At 36.3% G+C, this 22,717-nt stretch overlaps 1 protein-coding gene across 10 annotated transcripts in view; it reads left to right on the top strand.

Annotated features, from left to right (window-relative positions):
* Positions 1-8,098, top strand: part of LOC131157258 (sister chromatid cohesion protein PDS5 homolog C-like) — a 44,129-nt gene extending 36,031 nt beyond the window's left edge. For 6 of the 10 annotated variants that reach the window (XM_058111248.1, XM_058111253.1, XM_058111251.1 and 3 more), the window contains 5 exons: positions 5,168-5,219; positions 5,593-5,679; positions 5,770-5,816; positions 7,393-7,464; positions 7,668-8,098. In XM_058111248.1, the coding sequence (XP_057967231.1) occupies positions 5,168-5,219; positions 5,593-5,679; positions 5,770-5,816; positions 7,393-7,464; positions 7,668-7,791 (382 nt within the window). In that variant the 3' untranslated portion in view covers positions 7,792-8,098. The remainder of the gene's footprint in view (positions 1-5,167; positions 5,220-5,592; positions 5,680-5,769; positions 5,817-7,392; positions 7,465-7,667) is intronic. The other 4 variants (XM_058111254.1, XM_058111249.1, XM_058111252.1 and 1 more) reach the window with 1 other exon arrangement.
* Positions 8,099-22,717: the final 14,619 nt, after the last annotated feature.

A 22,717-nucleotide genomic window follows, 5' to 3' on the forward strand; every position in this document is an offset into this window, starting at 1 on the left:
CTTAACTTTCAAATTCAAATTTTGAATTTCTATCTTGTTGCCCAGAAACAAAACCTTCGATGGTTTTATGAGATTTCCTGAAACCGTCGACGGTTTGAGATACTGAGAGCATGTTTCTAAAGATGTCTGAGATTTCAGTGAAGTCGGCGACGGTTTTACAGAAGCCACAGAAAACCGTTGACGGTTTTCTCCCAGAATGCTGCACTATGTTCTTCTCCTTGTGTAAATTAGTCATTTCAAGAAATGAGCCACCATTCACAACAATCTCCACCTTGGCGAATTTCCGCCCCTTGGAAGAAACATGAAAAACATAGCCCGACGCTCCACCTTGAACTTTGGATGTTAAGTTGGGTTTGTCTCCCTTCTAGCTTTTGGAGACATGAAATAAGTCCAAGCAATGCTTGAACTTTTCAGAAGTAATTGATTTCGTCATTATATCTGTTGCATTTTTAGACGTGTGAACCTTTTCCAACACAAGTTCACCTGGAGTAATCAATTCCCGAACCTTGTGAAATCTCATATCAATATGTTTAGTTCTAGCATGGTACACTTGATTCTTTGCCAAGTAAATGACACTTACTGTCACAATGCAGTACTACTCTATCTTGCTGTAATCCCAGCTCTTTGACCAAATCGGTAAGCCATGAGGATTCCTTTGCAGCTTCGGCAACTGCCATATACTCAACTTTAGTCATAGACAATGCAACCAGAGATTGAACCATGGATCTCCAACATATAGGTCCTCCTACAAGGGTAAAAACATACCCCGTTGTAGACCTTCTGTCATCCATATCCCATGCATAACCAGAGTCAACGAACCTCATAACTGAAGGATTACCCTGTTGCTTGCCGAAAATAATGCCATACCCTGATGTACCCCGCAAGTATCTGAATATCCATTTGATGGCTTCCTAATGCTGTCTTCTTGGATTAGATAGAAACTTACTTACTACACTCACAGCATGTGCCAAATTTGGCCTCGTACACACTATGACATACATTAAACTCCCCACAGTGCTAGCATAGGGGTCTTTGACATGTCTCAGAGATCCTCATCCGTACTTGAACAATCTGCAGTAGACAACTTAAAATGACTCGCTAGAGGTGTATACACTGGTTTTGCATTAGTCATGCTAAACCTCTCCAACTCTGTACATAACCATCCTGAGATAACCATAACCTCCCTGCAGTTCTGTCTCGGCAAATCTCCATCCCAAGTATTTTCTTGACTGAACCAAGATCCTTCATGTCAAACACCTTATGCAACAGTTCCTTTAATTGATTCACCTCAGTTAAATCTTTTGCAGTTATCAACATGTCATTGATGTACAATAACAAGAAAATAAGAGAACCATCATCAAGCTTGTTCACATATACATAGCAGTTATACTCACACCTTTTGTAGCCAATCTTGATCATGTAGGAATCAAATCTTTTTTACCATTGCTTTGGAGACTGTTTCAGCCTGTAAAGAGATTTCTTCAATTTGCAAACTAAGTTTTCTTTCCCTGGTTCATTGAATCCCTTTGGCTGTACCATATAAGTCTATTCCTCCAAGTCACCATGAAGAAACGCTGTCTTCACATCCATTTGTTCCAAATGAAGATCATAATGGACTACTAATCCCAACACAATCCTGATAGTAGTATGTCGGACCACAGGTGAAAAGATCTCATCATAGTTCCCCTTCTTCTGTGAATATCCTTTTGCCACCTACCGTGCCTTGAATTTCTTTCATTCCTTTTCTAAAATTGCCTCCTCCTTCAAGTATACCCATTTGCAGCCTATCAGTTTCTTCCCATCTGGAAGTTCCACCAAATCCAAGTTTGTTTCTTATGTAGTGATTCCATCTCTTCAATCATTGCTCCCATCCACCTACTTTTCTCTTGACCGTGCATTGTCTCTTGAAACGTAGTTGAATTGTTGCAACTGGTTAGAAAAGCATATGACACTAACTTTTCAAATCCATACCTTGGTGGTGGTCTGATAGTGTGTCTGGATCTCCGTATAGGAAGATCATCAACTTGTTGGTTTCTCGAGCTAAAGCTCCCTGCAACCATAGGACCATGATCATCTCCGTTGCCCTGAGCTTCCAACTCCACTTGTACAACATGTTCATCACTGCCCCAACTTTTTGGCTCCTGTTTCTGTTCATCACACTCTTGAGTACGCTTCACCATAGCCTTCTCATTAAAGACTACATCCCTACTAATCACCACCTTGTTTACCACAGGGTCCCATAACTTGTACCCCTTCACATCTTCTGGATATTTCAAAAAGATGCAACACGACCGGACTTCGGATCAAACTTAGACCTCTTCTCACTAGACACGTGAACATAGGCTGGACACCCGAATACTTTCAATCCGGAGTAGTCTACTACATTTCTCGTCCATACTTCTTCTGCCACTTTACCCTCTAGTGACCCTTGGTGATTGGTTTATCAAAAAACAAGCCACACTAACTGCCTCGGCCTAGAAGTTCTTCGGTCGCCTTGCATTAATTCTGAGACACAGAGCTCTTTCAGCCAGAGTCCAATTCATCCTTTCCACCATACCATTTTTTTGAGGTGTCCGGCGAATGGTAAAGTGTCTCTTAATGCCCTGCTGCCCACAAAACTCCATAAATCGAGAAGCAGCGTACTCGGTCCCATTGTCCGACCTTAAGTATTTGATTCTCCTCCTTGTCTGGTTTTCCACTTCAGTCTTCCAAATCTTGAACTTGGCAAATGTATCAGACTTGTGCCGCATGAAGTGTACCCAGACTTTCTGTGAGTAATCATCAATAAAACTCACATAATACACATGTCCACCTTTTGATGCAACTCTAATCGGGCCCCAAACATCGGAATGCACATAATCAAGAATACCTTTCGTCTTATGTACAACTGACTTGAATTTTGCCCTATTTTGTTTTCCAAGTACACAAATTTTGCAAAAATCAAGTTGACATGATTTTAGACCTTTCAAGAGTTTCCTCTTGTGTAATTCCTTCATACCATGTTCCCCAATATGCCCAAGACGCATATGCCACAAGAAGGTTTCATCAGATTCAACATCTACAACTACAGTTCCACCTACAACTGTAGTTCCCTGCAATGTGTAGATATTCCCATCTAGCTTTCACCCTTTCATCATCGTTAGATTTCCTTTCCAAACTTTCATAACTCCACCTTCAAACTTGTAATTGAAACCATTACAATCCAAAGTGCCAAGTGATATCAAACTCTTCCTCAAATCTGGTATATGTCTTATATTGCTCAAGGTTCTCACAGCACCATCAAACATTTTTATCTTAACATTTCCTATGTGAATGATCTTACAAGAAACATTATTACCCATAAGAACTGAACTTGAGTTCACTAACTTGTAAGTGTCGAACCACTCCTTGTTTGGAGTCATATGGAAAGAATATGCCGAGTCAAGTATCCAAGAGTCTGTAAGGTTATCCAACCTCGATGAAACTGAAAGAACATCACCATCGCTGCAAATTGAACCTCCTTTTTGAATCACATTCGCTGATTTCGGAATCCTCTCATGCTTTTCAGCATTTCCCTTCTTCTGATCCGGACACTCCAGTTTTACATGTCCCTTTTTACCGCATTTATAATACCGACTTTCCTTTTTCTTCTTGGATTGATTGCGGGATTTCCGACTTGATTCACTTTTGAACTTTCCTTTACCACGCTCATTATTACCTTTCACCACAAGTCCTCCTACATCACATATTTTCGGCCTTGGATAAAAATTCAGTAAGACATTTGTTACCTCTTCTAGATCAAGTGTCTCTTTTCCCCACATAAGAGTGGTAACTAGATTTTCATAGGTATGAGTCGACGGCAAGGAGTTTAGCAACATCAAAGCTTTGTCATCTTCATCAAACTTAACATCAACTCTCATCAAATCACTTATGATTTGGTTAAAGGCATTGATATGTTGATCTAAGTTTGATCCTTCGACCAACTTAAGCCAATAAAGATGCTTCTTAAGAAAAATTTTATTATTGAGTGATTTGGACATGTACTGGCTTTTTAACTTTCGCCATATAGCCGCTGGAGAATCCTCCTCCATCACACGATAGAGCACTTCGTCGGCCAAATACAAGCGTATTGTAGAAGCGGCCTTTGTTTGCAATTCTCTCCATGTTGTCTCATCCATTCCATCCAGTTGAATGCCAAGTAAAACCTTTCCCATTACTTGTTGTACAAGTATGTCCTTAACTCTCCTCTGCCATAAATCGAAATTTTTGATTCCATCGAATTTGATAATGTCAAATCTTGCAGAAGATGATCTCAATGTTACAACAACCATCGCTCTGATACCAATTTGTTGTAAAATAGATCGGATATAGGATGTATAGTGGAATAAAACACAAGCAGCAAATCAAACACAACTAGTAAATGAGAAGCAAACAAGAATCAACACAAGGTTTACGAGGTTCGGCAATGCCTACTTCCATGGAAGCAATCGACACAACAATTTCACTATGAAATTGTATAGTACACAATACACTTCTCAAAATGATCTCTCTTGTCTCACAATACACTCAGATAAGAGTATAGACTTTTCTTCGAAGGTTCCCCCCCCCCCCCCCCCCCCCTCCAAAAAAAAAACTAACCAACTTAACGTTCAAATTCAAATTTTGAATTTTTGTCTCGCTGCCTAGAAACAAAACCATCGACGGTTTTCTGAGATATCCTCAAACCATCAACGGTTTGAGATACCGAGAACATATTTCTCAAGATGTCTGAGATATCAGTGAATTCGTCCACGGTTTTAGAGAGAAGCCATAGAAAACCGTCCTAGAATGCTGCACTATGCTCTTCTCCTTGTGTAAATTAGTGATTTCAAGAAATGAGCCACCATTCACAACATTTTCTTCTGTTCTTGATATCTTTGGCTAGATATTTTTGGGTTACCTAACAGTTCCTATGATTCTGAACTTGAACCACCTAGTGCATGATGATTGCTGAATGAATTTGATGCTGGCTAAACTTTTGAGTTTTCTGCTCATTGCCTTCTATAATATTTCAAGAATTTGAAAAAAAAGTTCCTGTTCATGGCTTCCTTTCTTTCTTCCCTTATTTTAATTTTTTTTTATATATATATGGAAAAATGCCATTCATGTTTGTTTTTTCTAAGTCTTTTTCCCGACCTCTTACCTGCAGGTTTTATGAAGGTGTTGTTTACTCTTTTGACCATACAACTAGGAAGCACCAGGTAAGAATCGAGAGACCTCTGGGGGTACCATGTCAGGCAACTTAACGGCATGCAAAAGCCTATCCCAACTATTCAATTGGATTCACTAATCCTTTTTCATTGTATAGCTCTCCTTAGACTTACTTTGCATTAAATTGTAGGCGATTATTTTTTCTAATTGTTATCTGCATTAGTTTTTTTTTGGGTTTTCCTACTTTAAGTCTTGTGTCAGTTTTTTTCAGCTTCAACTCGAGTCTTATTATTCCTCCTTAATGTCCATTTGGATTTGTTTCCACATTTTTCTTGGCTTTGATGTTACCTTTTAAATTTCTTGCAATATTTCAGTATTTTTTTCTTTTTGTTTTTTGTTTCTGGTCTTGGATATTAAATGTAGGTTTTATATGCGGATGGCGATGAGGAAATATTGAACCTTAAAAAGGAGCACTGGCGACTGATTGCAAAAAATACTGCATCAAATGGAGTGGGTGTTTAGCCTGATTCTGTTTTTCATGGTTGGCTTTTCTTATCATAATGTTGACTAAAATGTGCTTTATTGTGATTGTGCTTATAGCAGGACCATGAAACTGGCTTTCCAAGTTTTGATGTTACATCTGATGTGTAAGAATATTTCTTCTCTCATTGAGCATTTTTCCTTTTTCTGGTTTGTGTTACGATTTTAAATTTTGTAAGTTGATTATGAATGATTTTTATAATCTGTTGGCTCTGTAAATTTGACACCAGCCTTAAACTTAAATTTGAGTTGTAGTATCATTTTTCATATTGGAGTAATGACATTTTTGGTAATTTCTAAAAATAATTTGCAAGTACTGGTTAAAAAGTTGCTTTCAACATTATGCTACTCAAGGCAACAATGGTGTAACTGACTGCATTAGATTTAGAGTGGCCTTGATTCCAAAATATTTTTGGGAGAATATTTCTTTGTCTTGCTTCTTTCATTCTTGTCTTTTACTATCATTTTGCTCTATATGTACTTAAAAAAATACTGCCAGCTGAAATTCTCTTTGCAACTCGATTAGCATGCTTCCTAAATCCTGATAGTTTACCCTGACCGATCCTTTTTAAATGGGTGGAGTAGGTGCTTTTTCTTCTCCTGCTTTACTGAAAGAAAATGCTTTAAATGAAAACATGGTTCATTAAAACCATCAGATCCATTACAACTAATAAATTATGGTTTGGCATTAGTTGGACATTTTTAGGAATTAAATCTTTGTTTACGTTTATTTTAAGCTGTTGTATATGCTTCTGGCCGTTACATATTTTGCCCTTTATCCATATATATTATTCAATAGACTTTGGGGGTTCTGCTTCCTCTATTTCCCAGTCATTCTCATTTTTTCTTCCTCCTTTCTCTCATATTAATCTTCATCTTAACTAGTAACATGGGATCAAAATCAGGTAGCGATGGGGTGAATCTCCTTTTTGATATTTGGCTTTCTTTTCTCATTTCCAAGTTATGGAAACCCTAGCTTGCACTTCTAAATGGCTCAAAGTTTCTCTTTCTTTTTCCTGGGCAACCTGTATTTACCCCAGTCCCCTGCCCACCCCCTCCCTTCTCTCCAAAAAATTTGGAAAAAAAAAGAGAAAGAAAAAATTCTGACATGTTTCCATGCCAATAGGCTATTGTCTTTTAGTTCACTTGATACATCAAAAATTAGTTTACGTTTGTTTATAATATCCGTTCATCTCTTAGCCTCTACTCGATCATTCTACAATACTTGTTACATGTTCCACCAAATTTTCAGGGCTAGAAAAATTCTAAACTGAGCAAAAAAGGCTATTAGTTTAGTTTCTTGGATCTTGGAAATGACTTGTTGCAGGGCAAAAGCCATTTTTAGGAATTATTGATGCAACTAAAAAAACATTTGTGATTTTATTTATTTATTTATTTATAATTTTTAAAATTCCTCTGCTAGACTTGCTCTAAACAACATGGGGGATAGAAGACTCATTTCAATAGACTGACCAAAAAAAAGAAAAAAGAAAAAAAAACAAAAATGGAGCATTCTGCACTCCTAAAGATTTCTAGAATTTCTTCCTAGTTGATATTGGAAGGGATCCTATGGTGGATGCCTAGATCTTGATCTTGTAGTACTGGTGTGGTATTTTTCTCATCCCATCTTTAAATGTATGCACTTCTGTGCCTCTTTTTCCTTCTATTTTTGGCTTTCACCAGGTTGCAGAAGAAAGCAGAACCAAGGTCGGAATACGCAACCAAGCTACCAATGGCTGAATCCACCGCCAAGAGGTATGTGTAGTTTCACAAGATTTTGTATGTGTACATTCACAAATACACACACACACACAATATATATATATATATTGTGTGTTTCTATGTGTATGTATCTATGTATGTATGCAGTTTCAGTTTTTTTTTCCTTTGTTTCGGATGGGGGAAGCGGGTTTGGGGGGACAACTAAGTTAACTGCTATCTGCCCTAAAATTCTGTAGGGTCTCAAGGAGAGCAGCTCCAGCCAACAAATCCAAAAAAGATCAATTGAATTCTGCTGCTAAGTCTGCTAGTGGGTCTGCAGTCGATCATCTGTTGATAAATCTAGAGCTGGGAGACGAGTGAAAATCTGAATAATGATGGTAAAAATTCATTTGCCATTGCGGCATATGTGCTGCAAGCTTTTTGATAAACTGGCATCCTTTTTGCTTGCATGCGTGTTTTAAGTGTGCAGAATGGACTGCAGTCTCTCTTTCTGTCGTGATATTTTCCAGTGCCTCAGACTCTGGATGCTTATGTATCGCCCATTTTAATTCTGTAGTTGCCTTCTGTTTTTCTTCTGTTTCTCCATCGTTGCATGTTGATGCTGTGAATGTTTACTGAACTACTGGAGAAGGTTGTTTCAGTGATATGGGCAAACCCTTTTCTGGCAGGTTAATTTTCATTTATGCTAGCTTGTTGGGTCAAAATCTGTTTATTTGTAAGGCGAGCCTCTTAATCATGATGTTAGAAATGACAAAAAAAAAAAAAAAAAAAAGGAAAAAGGAAAAAAAAGACCATATGGAAGAATAGTACCGTATAAAAAGATCAGAGGTGTGAATAAATCAGAGTCTTTAGGAAGATATTTGTTTCTAGGAGAAAAATGATGTGGGATTGTAAATGAGTAAAATTATTGTTATGCTTTAGTTTATGAAAGTGGACATCAAATTTGTATATGTATAATATTAATTAATTATTAATTATATTGCACTTGCATTCTTCAAGAAGTCAAGATTGGCGGTGCGTCCTAGCTCCGAACTTGGGATCTTAGTTTGGTAGGTTGGAGTTGTTAGGAATCTAGGAATAATAATCACACAAGTAAAATAAGTATACAAAATAAGAATACTAGATTTACGTGATTCGGTCTAATCTGACCTACGTCCATGGAGCACATCGAATATACTATAATTTGGGAGAAAAATAAGAGGAAGAGACACCCTTGACCCAATTCTTTTCACACTTTTCTCTCTATCTTTTAGCATTCTCACATTCCTCGCTCACACACTTCACTATATCTATATTCACGTACAATTGATTCATTATATAGCTATATTGAATGGATATGAAAGAGAGTAATTGGAATGTTTAATGGGTTATTTTAGCACGCGGGTATTATCATTCTAGTACATGAAAGTTGGCTTCTCAGCGGTTTATTTTCATCTACAACTCATCCTCTTTAAGGCCATTTAATTTTTTATTTTTATTTAATCTGTTTTTATTTTTTGCGTTTCTATTTTAGTTTAACAATCTCCCACTTGGAGATGGTGATACTATCTCAATCAGTAAATAGATAATGATGTACTCAAATCTGTCTTCAAGCATGAAAACTAATTGAAGTTGAGTACAACTTTAGTTTCTCTGTACTCACCTCCTTTTGTCAACATAAGTGCTGGAATCCTGTTATCTTGAATTTTTATTAGTGTCAACACTCCATCCTCTAATAGAGATTTGACGAAATGATAACGTAATCCATTGTGTTTGGTTTTGAAATGAAATGTAGAGTTCTTTGCTAGATGTATCGCACTTTAACTGTCGTCGTGCAAAATATTTCTTTCCTACTTTATTTTGAGCTCTGCTAACAAATCTTGACCAAAATAATCTCTTTACTGGTTTTTGTCACTGTTACGTACTCAGATTCTATAGTGGATAAAACAAGCTTCTGCATCTGTGACATCCAGCTAATAGCTATTGTGCCAACAGTGAACACATATCCAGGGGTACTTTTGCGATGATCAATTTCACTTGCAAAATCGGCATCAGCATATCCTTAAATTTTTAAATCTCCTTTGCCAAAATATAGACACTTATCAATAGTACCACGTAGATATCTCAAAATTTACTTCACTGCTTCCCAGTGAGTCTTCCTTGGATTTGACATAAGCATGTTGACAACTCTCATTGCTTGACTAATGTCTGGTTTGGTACCAACCATGACATACATGAGACATCCAATGACTGAGGTGTAAGGTACCTTAGCCATAAAGTCATTCTCTTCATCTGTCTGTAGAGCCTGATCCTTAGAGAGACGAAAGTGACCTGCCAATGGCGTATTTACTGTCTTGGTATTGCTCATGTTGAATCTCTGTAAAATATGACTAATATACTCTGACTTAGATAACTGCAATGTTCTCTGTTGCTTATCTCTAGAGATCCACATCCCAAGTATTTGCTTGGCTGAACCCAAGTCCTTCATGTCAAACTCCTCTGACATTTGTTGCTTTAATTTCCCAATCTCTCCTATATCTGGTCCTGCAACTAACATGTCATCGACATATAGTAATAGCATGATTAGCTAGATTGATATCTCTTGAAGTAGCAACAGTGGTCAGCATTATATTTCTAAAAATCTTTTCTGCACATAAAGTTGTCAAATTTTTTATACCATTGTGTGGGAGCTTATTTGAGACCATACAAGCTCTTCTTCAATCCACACACAAGATCCTCTTTACCTTTTACTGAGAATCCTTCTGGTTGGTGCATGTAAATCTTTTCATCAAGATCACAACCCTCAAACCATGCCTGGAATACAACAGATAATCAAATGATTTTTGTGTGCTATATCAATGCTTCTCCAATAAGCAAGTATGTACCAATACGCACAATCAATGCACTCACAGATAATAGTAATTTATGCTCAAGTGAGATAGGGTCAAGCTATGTGTCAACTCTCAACCAATGTGTGTATATATATTGTATATATGTAAGAGTAATGCCTTTGATTAGTGATAATATATTCAAGAAGTAAATAATCAAAAGAATTTAAACTTTTAAGCAAATATCTCAACAAATATATTTCCAATGTTAAGCACAACCAAGATTAGGGTTTCAAGCTTGCAAACAATATTTTATCAAATAGCATAACCAAGCCTTTGAATTTGGCAATAAGAATGCCGAGACTTAGAAGCTAAATATGAGTTTTTCCCGAATAGTATTTATCAATAAAATAGAATGGTAAATGAGGGAGTTGTAAGCTTCAAACAAATATTGTAAATGAGTACAATAATACGAAATCACACTCCCTTACAAGTTGCAATTCGTTTGCAACCAAAGGGGTATAACAAATGATTCTCCTTAAAAATGATTTTTCAAATTAAAGTGAAAGGAGAATATGAAATCTATTTTGAAGATTGGAAGAATATAAGCAAAATGAGTATAAAGAGTTTAGAGGATTTTTTGCTAGTGATATTTGCTAATCTTATGCTAATTAAGACAAATGAGGGAGTATATATAGACATCCATAAAAAATTAACCTTTGGGTACATGGAGGACCTTTGGAAAAAGATTATGTTTAATTAAAATTAGCCTCATTTATCAGAGGTAAAAAATTTCAACTCGAGAGTTTTGGTCACCTGACGCCTAGGGTTGGTCGCCTGAACACTCACATAAATTCATAGTCACTTTTCAGGTTCAGTTGACCGTGGGGATACTCGGTCGGCTGAGCCTAGGCAATTTTCCAAAGTTACATTGTTTCGATCGCCCAGTGAGTGGTTCAATTTGCCAAGTATTGAACTCGGTCGGTTAAGTTTAATTTGAACTACCAATTCGGTCAGCCGAGGAAGGTGAAAGGAGTCACATTCATGGTTTGGACAACCATGGACAGTATGTTCAAAATATGTTCGTTTGGCTGAGGCCAAGTCAACATGTTGATTTTTAACCTGTTCAGTTGACGGCATGTATACTGCCAAGGGTTCGGTCGATTGAGACCACTCAAAAGTGTGCATTTAAGTCCATTCTGGCCTCTGTGCTTCATCAACCCAATGTGAATAAGCATATAGTCATTTAAATTAGAGGGGTGATGGTTCCTATGGCTTCACGAATCCATATTGAAATATCTTGAAGTACTTACATAAAGACTTCTTAAGACTTTTACATTTTAAGCACTTAAGTTTTCATGCTTTTCCATCTTTTGAGTCTATCTTGACTTCCAACTTCAATTCACTTTAAGCTTCATCAAATCATCTTTGAATCCATGCTTTAATAATATAAGCTTTATGCGATCTTCTTTCTTTAGTGTATGAGCTTTCAATAATCCTTGTGTGCACTTGACCTTATATTCACATACTTGAGTCCTGAAATATCATCACTTAACCAAATATGTTAAGTTCCTTTGATTTGTTATCATCAAAATAAGATTTTAAGCCTGATGAGACCAACAAGAAAGTATATATAGATATTCATGAAAAAATAGCCGTTGGGGACACGAAGTTTTTTTTTTTTTGTTGAAAAAGATTAATAATGTTTAACTAATTTTTAACCTCAGTTCACTATAAAAAATTAGGGTATTAATGAAGGATCAAATCCGTTACTAATACTTATAAATTCGTCACTAATAGTATTAGTGACGAATTTATAAGTATAAGTGACAGTTTTAAATTAGTTGCTATATCTGCAGTTATTATTAACTATTAGTGATGAATTTTATATTCGTCACTAATAATTCATTATTAATGATGAATTACAACCATCACCAAAAACCTAATATCGTCACTATAAATTCTACATCGACTCTGCTCGAATTCGTCACTAATAGTGGAGTATTAGTGACGGTTTTTAGATTCGTCACTAATATTAGGCTATTCGTGAAGGATTCAAGTTCATCACTAATAGTAGGGTATTAGTGACGAATATGTGATTTGTCACTAATAGTACAATATTAGTGAAGGATTTGAATCTTTCACTAATAGCATATTATTAGGGATGAATTAAAAAACCGTCACTAATACTCCACTATTAGTGACAAATTTGAATCCTTTACTAATACTTTATTATTAGTGACAAATTTGTAATTCGTCACTAATACCCTACTATTAGTGACAAATTTGAATCCTTCACTAATAATTAAAAAATTTAAAAAATCTTTAATACTAATTCTTTTTAATCATCAATTTTTGTAAAAATCTGTAATTACATTTTCACATACATAGCCTGAAATCATAATTACTACAAAATTCTTAAATTATTCAAAATTTCGAATTCAAATACAAATTCAATTAAAATAAAGAAATAATATCTATTCAGATAACAAAAAAAAAAAATTCAAAATATTCAAAATTCAAATACAAATACTAATACAAATTCAAATGAAAATATAAAAATTTCATTTTTTCAAATAACAATAAAATTTACAAAGAAATAATCAAAAGTTGCATCCGACGACTGTAGTGCATGCATGCATGACATCGTGCTGATGTTATGACAGTCGCGAATCTTATAAGATAAAAATCATTAAAAAAAAAAATAGTATACAAATGGAGAGTTGACGCTCAGTATAATTAGATTTTTCGTAGAGGGATTCAAAGCTTTTTTGTTTCTATTTTTTTTTTCTTAAAAGTCCACAGAGCTCACTAAATTTGAATTACTCACAACAAAAAATAACTCATCCACCTTGTAGCAGACCTAGGTTAATTATGGCTAATGGGGGCAAAAATAATTCATCTTCCTTGTGGTCAACTTAGGTTATGGCCATAGAAATTTTATGAAAAAATTCATTATATATTAAATAATTAAATATTAGATTAGAGATGATTATGCCTCCTCTAAAATTATAAAATAATAGGATTAATACTAACAATACTAATCCAAAAATTATGTAAAAAGATTATTTATTAAATTAGTAAATGTCAAAAGAAGACACCTCATGGACTCAATATTTATAATTTATAATTTATACATTAAAGGTATCAAGTTTTGAATTTTTTTCGCTTTCTATATTCCTCACCCCACGCGCCCCCCCCCCCCCCCCCCCCCACTTTTTCACATGTTATAAAATCTGTTTGAAGAAAATATTCAAAAGCCAATTGAAGTGGGCATTTTTCTTTATCATCAGAGAAAGATGTGTTGAGGAACATTCAGGAGATTCTCAGATTCCATATAAAAAACAATAACCAAAATTAATGCGGCAAACACAACACAATTCAACACACTTATGTACAATCATATTCAAACCAAACCAATTAAATTTTAAAAAAAAAAAAAAAAAAAAAAGAAGAAGAAGAAGAAGAAGAAGAAGAAGAATAGCTGGAAATAAACAAAGGTCCAATAGTGGTAAAGCTTACATGTCTGGATACCCAAGGGCATCGTTGCTAGCCTCTCGTTCCCAAAACTTGTTCTTTGTCTCCTCACCAATTCCATGATTGAAATTCAAGAAAGTGAACAGAAGAAAACAGAACAAGAAAACAATCTAGGTGCCTGGGATTTCATAGGATCTCCTCTTTATCTTTATAAAAAAGCACTACAAGTTCAGAGAAAAACAAAAAAATTGAGAACTTGTTCAAATGATCAATCAATATCATTCAGATTTATTAGTTGCGAAGAAAACATATACACTTGAAGTAGACAAGACACCAACTTGCTGCTGTATTGAAAAAAACAGAAGATATGAAAAAACTAATAGCCCCCATCTTACTAATTAAAACACTTCAAAGGCTTGATTATGGCTATAATTATTTAAACCAAATCCATATTTGTTCAAGCAGCAAACCTAACAAGTTCTGGAAGAATGCATGGACCATTCATCCATTAACGATACATTACCTGTACAAGCCAGCCCTCCAGAAAAATAAAAATGTCAAGGGGCAAAGCACCCCAACTCCACTTGTAACATGTTGCAACAAGGTTAAATAGAAAGGGAACATCCAGACGCAATCGATCTCCCAAAAAAACAAAATGAAAACTGATGACAGCATTGCCATCAACTAAATTATTGATTTTTACAATTATTAGGACAAGGTGACAAAAAAGTCTCTGAATAAAAAATAATAATAATAATAATTAAGCCTTAGCAATCTTCTCTGCCTTCGCAATGACCTCTTCAATTCCTCCCACCATATCAAACGACTGCTCAGGAAGATCATCATATTTCCCATCCAAAATTCCCTGGGAAAATCAAAACAATGAATGGATAATATGATTCCATTACCATCAACAATCAACTGCTAAATTTTATTCATTCCAAGTTGGAATACAAAATCCACCAGTTCACGTATTCCGTCATACGCCAAATTTGTTCAACAGCCTAAACAGAATTTACCAAATAACAATTTCCCTAAACGAGCATCTTAAATCATGATAACTAGCCAACCCCACTAGAAGTAGTGTTCAAGTGCATAATGCATAAGAATTGCAAGCATATATATAAATGCAACTCAATCATTAGTGAATATTTGATTAAATAAATATCATAGTCATGTAGACATATTTCAATGACGACCAATCTTCAGGTTGATTTAATAAGTTTTTGGTATAGTGCTGCTGGTTTGTTAAGAGTATAATTGATGATGTAGATAGGTCAAATAGCATGAAAACATGCACCAACTGAAGGCCATAGTAATGCTTTAATTTTTTTAATATAAACTGTATAGTCATTAATCAAGAACACAAATATTAGTACAAGCAGACAAAAATATCAGAACAACAATCCCAAATTTAAGACTTAACGAAATGACTTTTCGTTTAACTTTCACTCATCCTTTCAAAAATATTTTAACATTCATTTTATCATAATTATCACTGTATATGGTTTTTTTTGGAAAAATTTTAACGAAATTTTGGCAGCATGCCGTCTATAAATTTGACATTTTTCCATAAAACTTGTACCTGAAACATGGTTGTTTTCACAAAATAAAACATTTCCACCATGCCACAACCTAAATCCACTACCAGCATACAATTCACAATGTGTTGCATCAGCCATGCAGTTGGCATTCAAAAGAAGCATGTATTCCAGTAGTTCAATATACAATTCATATCACATAATACCATACATCAAGAAAATATTATCAGGAAAAGTTAAAAGACAATTGAACTAAGGTTTTCTAGTTTTGTCCAAAAGGTTGCTTCTCAAGCATTCTTGATGTAACTTGGGTTGTGCATGAAGTTGTTACTTAGATTATTTGATGTTGATGTGATAGATTGAGTTGGGGTTTCTTGGGAATAATTAAATTGACAACACAATCAATAAAGTTCCAATATCTCCCAACAATTCACAATTCAGCATACGAATACAATTAAACAACCAATAGAGCTACCAACATGTAGTTCAAATTATGTTTTACATACTTTCTAATGAGAGGAGCCACCCACATCATCTGGTTGACATTGGTGCATCATTTGTTCGAATTGCGCTTTCCTATTCATCATGACTTCCAGTTGGGCTTGAAAGGTGGACACCGTGTCTTTCAATTTCTAGTTCTTCACTACAATGGTGGACACTGTCTGTTTCAATTCCTGGTTCTCCACTACAACGGTGGACATCGTGTCTTTCAAATCTTGGTTCTCCATTTCCACCATTTGCATCCATCGAACCATCTCCTCTGCATGAGACTCGGCATCTCGACTCGCTTGTTCCATGTCTACACGAGTCGCTGCACCCATAGATGATGATGCTGTTGGGGTGATGTATCCACTTCCAAGACTTTTCACCCAGCCCCCTAATCGTTTCCCAAGCACCTGAACAGTTATATGGAAATCCGTTATTTGTTGACTCCCCTCTAAAATAGGTGCATCCCTCAGCTCGACCATCCGTGCCTAATTTTCGTCATGAAAATGATAAAAAGGAAGAAGTAAGAATACAACTTTGATGTTTTGAATCAAGTAATAAACTAAATATTTTCTTTGACTTACGTGTTTGCTCTGCACACCCTCGCACCACTCCTCCGATCGTTGTTGGTGTGTTCTCTGATAAAGATCCGGCAGCGGCTCCTCTGTGTCAGTCTCTAGATCATGCTACATTATCATATAAGACATCATTAATATTAAGTCATGTAATGGTCAGATAGTTTTATATATAATAATTACCCTTCGATGATTTATGAATAACCTCGACCCACCACAATGCGTAGTAGGGAGTTTGCTGCGGTTCGCAGCATTTGTTTCACATATAGCCTACAAAAAAGATGTGATGATGGTTTATTAGCGACATCAATGTGAAAAAGTAGTGACTACAATACAAACACATCACTTGATAGTGTGGGTCGCGGAAATGGCAACACACCACCTCCCAATCCTCTTGGGATATCTTATCGTATGGGCATGCTTCTATTTGATCTCCCATCACCCGAAAATGCTCGCGCATTTTCAAGCGATACCTCTTAAATTTACTGCACAGTTGGACGTCCACCGCCCTCTTCACATGGTCAGCCTCAAGGATGTCCATATCGAACTCTTTTTGCATAAGTAATACAATTAGAATGTTAGACAGTTGTTAATTGGCTAGTATATTAAAAGTAAAAAAAAAAAAAAGGTTTGGGATTACCAAAATGTGCATGTAAAGAACCATGTGCTGCTCCTGAGCCACCTACGGCCAGCTGAAGGCTGTGACTTGAGCATACTGTCAGTATATAATGGCGAGCTCCCGGGTCCACGATGTGCACCAATCGTTAAGTGGGGTCGTGTAGCCTGGAGGAATGTCGATCTTAATCCGCTGCTTAGTCCTCTCCAGGTGCTTCTTTAGCGACATGTTCTTCGTTGCACGATGGCCTGACCTCATCGTGGATGTAGATGCTGAAAGCAGAGTTAAATTAAGAACAACATTATAATCATACACATGAATAACCATCAATAGTTGAAATGTAAATAAATTAATCGTAGCCTTACCAACACTGCTCATCATGGTTGGCAACTTACCCTGCGTATCAGTCGCATCTGTGTTATCCATGTCTAGCTGAGGTTTGAATGGCTCAGACAATGATGGTGCTGCAGCACCACCAACGTGCTCCGCTGGTCTCAATGCCGCTGGATCAACTTCATGCAATGACATAGTCAATAGCGTGGAAGGAAGTCGGCCGCGAATGCCTCCTGGTGCCATGTTTGCAAAATATTAGACAAGTAAATATAAAAAGTACGAATATTAGATGGATGCTTAATAAAGATATTTTTAGTTATTTACACATGTCAGATACATGACGACAACCTTCACTTGCTTACCCCCTACATGTCCTCCATATCAGTATCATCCTCACTTTCTAAAGTGTCTTCCTTTTCACTACAATACTCGGACCCTGTTTCATCTTCCCTATCAATTTCCTCATCGTCGATGAAGTGAACGTTTACAAAGGGTTCAATTGTAATGTTAGCAGTCTCTGCGGCTTCTGCCATGGCACCAACCTTATGCAATGGTATAAGATCGGGGCCTTCTTTGACAACATTGAAAGAAGATTGCAGTACTGCACTGACAGATGACTCATCTTCTTGGAATGCAACCTCACTGGCACTCATCTCCCCATCTGCAAATTTTGTAATAGAGTACCAAAATTTAGGGAGGAATCTTTTGAGCCATATGCCATTCACCCTTCAATTTTGTGTCTTTAAGGTAAATCACTTGTTCTGCCTACGTCACTAGCACAAAAGGGACATTTTGGTACCATGTCTTACTAATATTGACGCTAGTAAAGTAGATATCCATGTTTATCCTAGTCTTTTTATTGTCAATGTCCCACTAGGTACACTTGAACAGGTGGACGAGTTTGTTGACTCCATAGGTAAGCTTTATAATGTCATCCAACACACCAAAGTAGTCAATTTCTTCCTCTCCTTTTGTGCCTAGGACCGTAACCCCACAATTTTGGGTTCTTCTATGCAGTTCGAGGGACTTTGTATAAAATCGTAACCCTTTGACAATGCAACTAGTGTAGCGGTTAACTCATTGATCAGGGCCACATGCCAACGCATACAAATATTTACTTGTCGTTGGTTTCTTATTGTAATACATGACTTTCATCTATTAAATAAACAGGAGTTTAGAAGAATAAATCGTTAATAGTGAAAACGTACATTGCTTCGTACTCAGGCAATATTTGTTACTTACACGACTCCCAAACCAATTGATAAATTCCTTCTTATGTATTTCATCAACATTCCTTTTATTTTGGGCCAGAAGTTCAACTTTATGTTCTCTATATGCAACAGTAGTACATGTTAATGTCAACTAAGTATACAAGCATGCATATGTAAATACAATGCAAAGTAAGGAGTTTGGAGCCATGTACTCGATATATGGGACAATTTCCTTTCAATTCTTGAGGACGTAAAAATGAGCCTTTTGTAGGTCGCCCATATCAATGAAATCGTAAACTCGTGTACCGAAAGGCCGAACATTTTCTTGAAATATAGAGCTCCTCGGTTCTTCATCATCTTTGGCATTAATAGCATGAACGTCTGCATTTCCCTCCTCATGAGTGAACTTTGTGTCAATATCATGTAGATACATTGAGTAAAATGTAAGACATTCACTATCAATGTATGCCTCAATGATTGAACCTTCCGGCCATGCCTTATTGCGCACATACCCCTTCAAAATGGGCAAGGACCTGTGCATTTTATATAGCATTATAGACTTGTAGACACAAAAAGAAAAAAAAAAACAAAGAAATCACGCGACCATTATACAAGGACTTTATAATTTACCTCTCAATAGGATACATCCAACGATATTGAACCGGTCCTCCAATTATGGTCTCCCTTGGTAAATGGACGGCTAGGTGAACCATCACATCGAAGAATGTTGGTGGAAATATTTTCTCCAACATACATAGTATGACCACGATGTCATCCTCTAACCGTTCAAGTACGTTTACGCTCAATTTTTTGGAGCACAATTGTCAAAAAAAGATACCCAGCTCAATCAGCACCGAGTGAACATCTTCAGTCAAGTGTCCACGAAGGAAAATAGGTAGAACCCATTGTATAAGGACATGAAAGTCATGACTTTTCATTCCTAACATCTTCCCTTCCTTCTGTTTTATACATTGAGCTATGTCCGATGCATATGCATCAGGGAACTTCACTGATTTCAACCATTCAAAGAATTTATTCTTCTCATCCTTCGAAAATGTGTAACAAGCTGATGACATGAGAATTTTGTGCCCATTACGAAATAGGTGCAACTTAGGCCATATTCCCATATCTTCCATATCCCAACGAGCATTTGCGGTGTCCTTTGTCTTCCCATTTATATCCAGCAATGTACCAATGACATTCTCACAAATGTTCTTTTCGATGTGCATGACATCCAAGTTGTGGCGTAGTGGAAGATCTTTCCAGTATGGCAACTCAAAGAAGATGCTTCTTTTTGTCTAATTCAACTCCCACTCTCGTTTTCTTTTTCTACTTGTCGGTGGTTTCCCAAATTTCACATCTCTAATTAACCTTAACTAGTTTAATATCTCTTCCCCACTTAGTCGCTTTAGCTGCGACTTTCATTCAGGCTTTCCATTAAAGCTTTTGACACCACGAGTCCTCCAAAGATGTCCAATTCGAAGAAAACGATGATGACACATAAAGCATAACTTGTGCCCATGCTTTAAGGATAAGGACCCAGCATCCTTATTACATACTGGACATACTAAGTAACCTTTTGTGCTCCAACTTAACAGGTTGCCATAAGCGGGCAAATCATTAATTGTCCACAACACTGCAACATGCATCCGAAATGTTGTTTCGCTTTCCACATCGAATGTCTCTACTCCTTTTTCCCATAGTTCTTTTAACTCGTAAATTAACAGATGCAGGTAAACATCAATATCATTACCAAGTGCCCTCAGTTCGGGAATGAGCAGAGACATATAAATGAAAGATTCTTTCATACATCGCCATGGCGACATATTGTATGACATCATCATAACTGGCCACATGCTATATGGGTTATTCATGTTATCGGTCTGGGAATAAGCAGAGACATATAAATGAAAGGTTCTTTCACACATCACCATGGCGGCATATTGTATGACATCATCATAACTGGCCACATGCTATACAGGTTGTTCATGTTATCAAAAGGATTGAACCCATCTGAAGCAAGGCCAAGTCTGATGTTGTGAGGATCACTAGCAAACCATGGATGCACTTTATCAAAATCGGCCCAAGCTTTGGAATCCGCTGGATGGCTAAGGGTTTTTCTATCTTGAAGACGTTTCTCTTGATGCCATCTCATATATGTAACAGTATTTTTGCACATATACAATCATTGCAACCGCGGGATTAATGGACAATATCGCAAAACTTTTTTGGAGATATTTTTACCCTCCTTCTGATTAGTTGTATACCTCGGTTCACCACATTCTGGGCACTCGTTTGCATTTTCATGTTTACCATAAAATAGTGCATAATCATACCTACACGCATGTATTAGAGTGTAACCGAGACCCAATTCACACATGTATGTCTTCGCCTCATTAAAAGACTTGGGAAGTATTTAATCATCAGGCAGTGCTGCCTTAATGAGGCTTAAATGCATGTTGAATGCGCTTTGAGATAACCCATGCATTGTCCTTGCATGAAGCAACTTTATCAGAAACTCTAATTTTAAGAACTTTTTACAATTTGGATATAGGGGCACCCGTGCATCCCTCATGAGATTAGCAAATGGTTTACTGAGTCGATTCAACATACTAGCATCACAAGGTATAGTACCTGCTAAAGTAGATTCATCACCAGTACGCGACACATGCACATCACCCGTGTCCATTGCAATCCCCCTTTGCAAGTCACTTAACATTTCAATTACGCCTTCTGAACAGGTATCACCACCTATTATATTTGCCCCCTTATCTTCATCGTTATCATCATCACTCTGAACTGCGTAATCTTCACCGTGGAACACCCATGTTGTGTACCTTTTCTCCATTCTAAAGTCTAATAAATTTGAATGGACCAAATCAATGTATTTGAATGTTATGTTCTGGAATTTCTTACAAAGACACCTTATTCTACTGCCTTTGTCTACACAACGATGCGTGAACTCTATGAATTCATGTACCCCTTTAACGTATTCTGGAAAAAACCTACCCCGAGCATTCATCCAACTCTTATCCATGTTCATTAATTACCTTATAACATGTTCAAGTAAATGGTATTCATTACATTCTTATAATGTTTATAACGCATGCATCGTGAATCCTATAATCAACCATCATACTCTAAAGGGTACAAATCCTATCCCATTCAGGAATATTACATTTACATTGCGATCAATCGCTCAAATTCTTTCGTTGTAGTTGTTATAAATTTTGGCAGCATCTCCCCATATCTCTCCAAGTATACGAGATGGGGAAAGTGAACATGTTGCTAGTTTTCCATCACTAACAAATTGTCACAACACCCCAATATGCACCCAGAGAATACCAGTAGAGACGCGGTCGAAATATATAATGACAATTGACAAAGCGTGAACGATGACAACAATGTAAATACAACTTCCTGAACTGTCCACATTGGACAATCCAAGAATGGTTGAAATACAAACATTACTAATCGTAAGTGAAACAAATAATTAACATGTTTAAGTGATTATTAGTCAACATAGTATGACTAATAATCAATTGAAATATAACAATTGATTTGTCTCACATGTACGATTAGTTATGAATGTATAGTAACTGTTCTTAGACGGGTCTAAGATTCAATGAATATATGAAATGCCAGTAATAAATTTGGCATTTTACTTCATATGCCATTTAATTCTTGACATTTCATTGTACACCTAAGATTGTTGTTCTTAGCCAAGTCTTTTTGATTCTCAATTATAAGCCTAAATAGATATGCAATGGCGAAATGTACACATTCCTAATTTAAACAAATCCAAGAATGTTCACACTTACAAAAAAGAAACCTCTAAGTCCAGATAACATCTCTAAATTTAAACAACCCATCGGTAGGACAACTCAAAGCTGTTAAGTAAAATTCCTAATGACCTGCAAAATGTACTTATTTTTATTTTTATGATGCATGTGTAACATGAACATTGAAGTCAGCATATATATGCACATGGGAATGGAAAGTGTCACATGGGTACTTTGTACTTACTATATGTTGGCGTTGGGGTCCTTGAGATCCATTTAGGTGATGTTTGGTTTGTGAATGCTAGCTTATTAGAACGGTAGATCCATGAAATAAAATTTGTGTAGAGGCATAAGAGTTCATATTAATGCTTAAAAATGTGTACTAATTCATTAGATATTCTATTATAAAATAACAAGCTAGGAATATCGAATAGAAGATCTCAGCTCCATCTATCAAG

This window comes from Malania oleifera, chromosome 6 (genome assembly GCF_029873635.1).
Source record: "Malania oleifera isolate guangnan ecotype guangnan chromosome 6, ASM2987363v1, whole genome shotgun sequence".
Taxonomy (NCBI): domain Eukaryota; kingdom Viridiplantae; phylum Streptophyta; class Magnoliopsida; order Santalales; family Ximeniaceae; genus Malania; species Malania oleifera.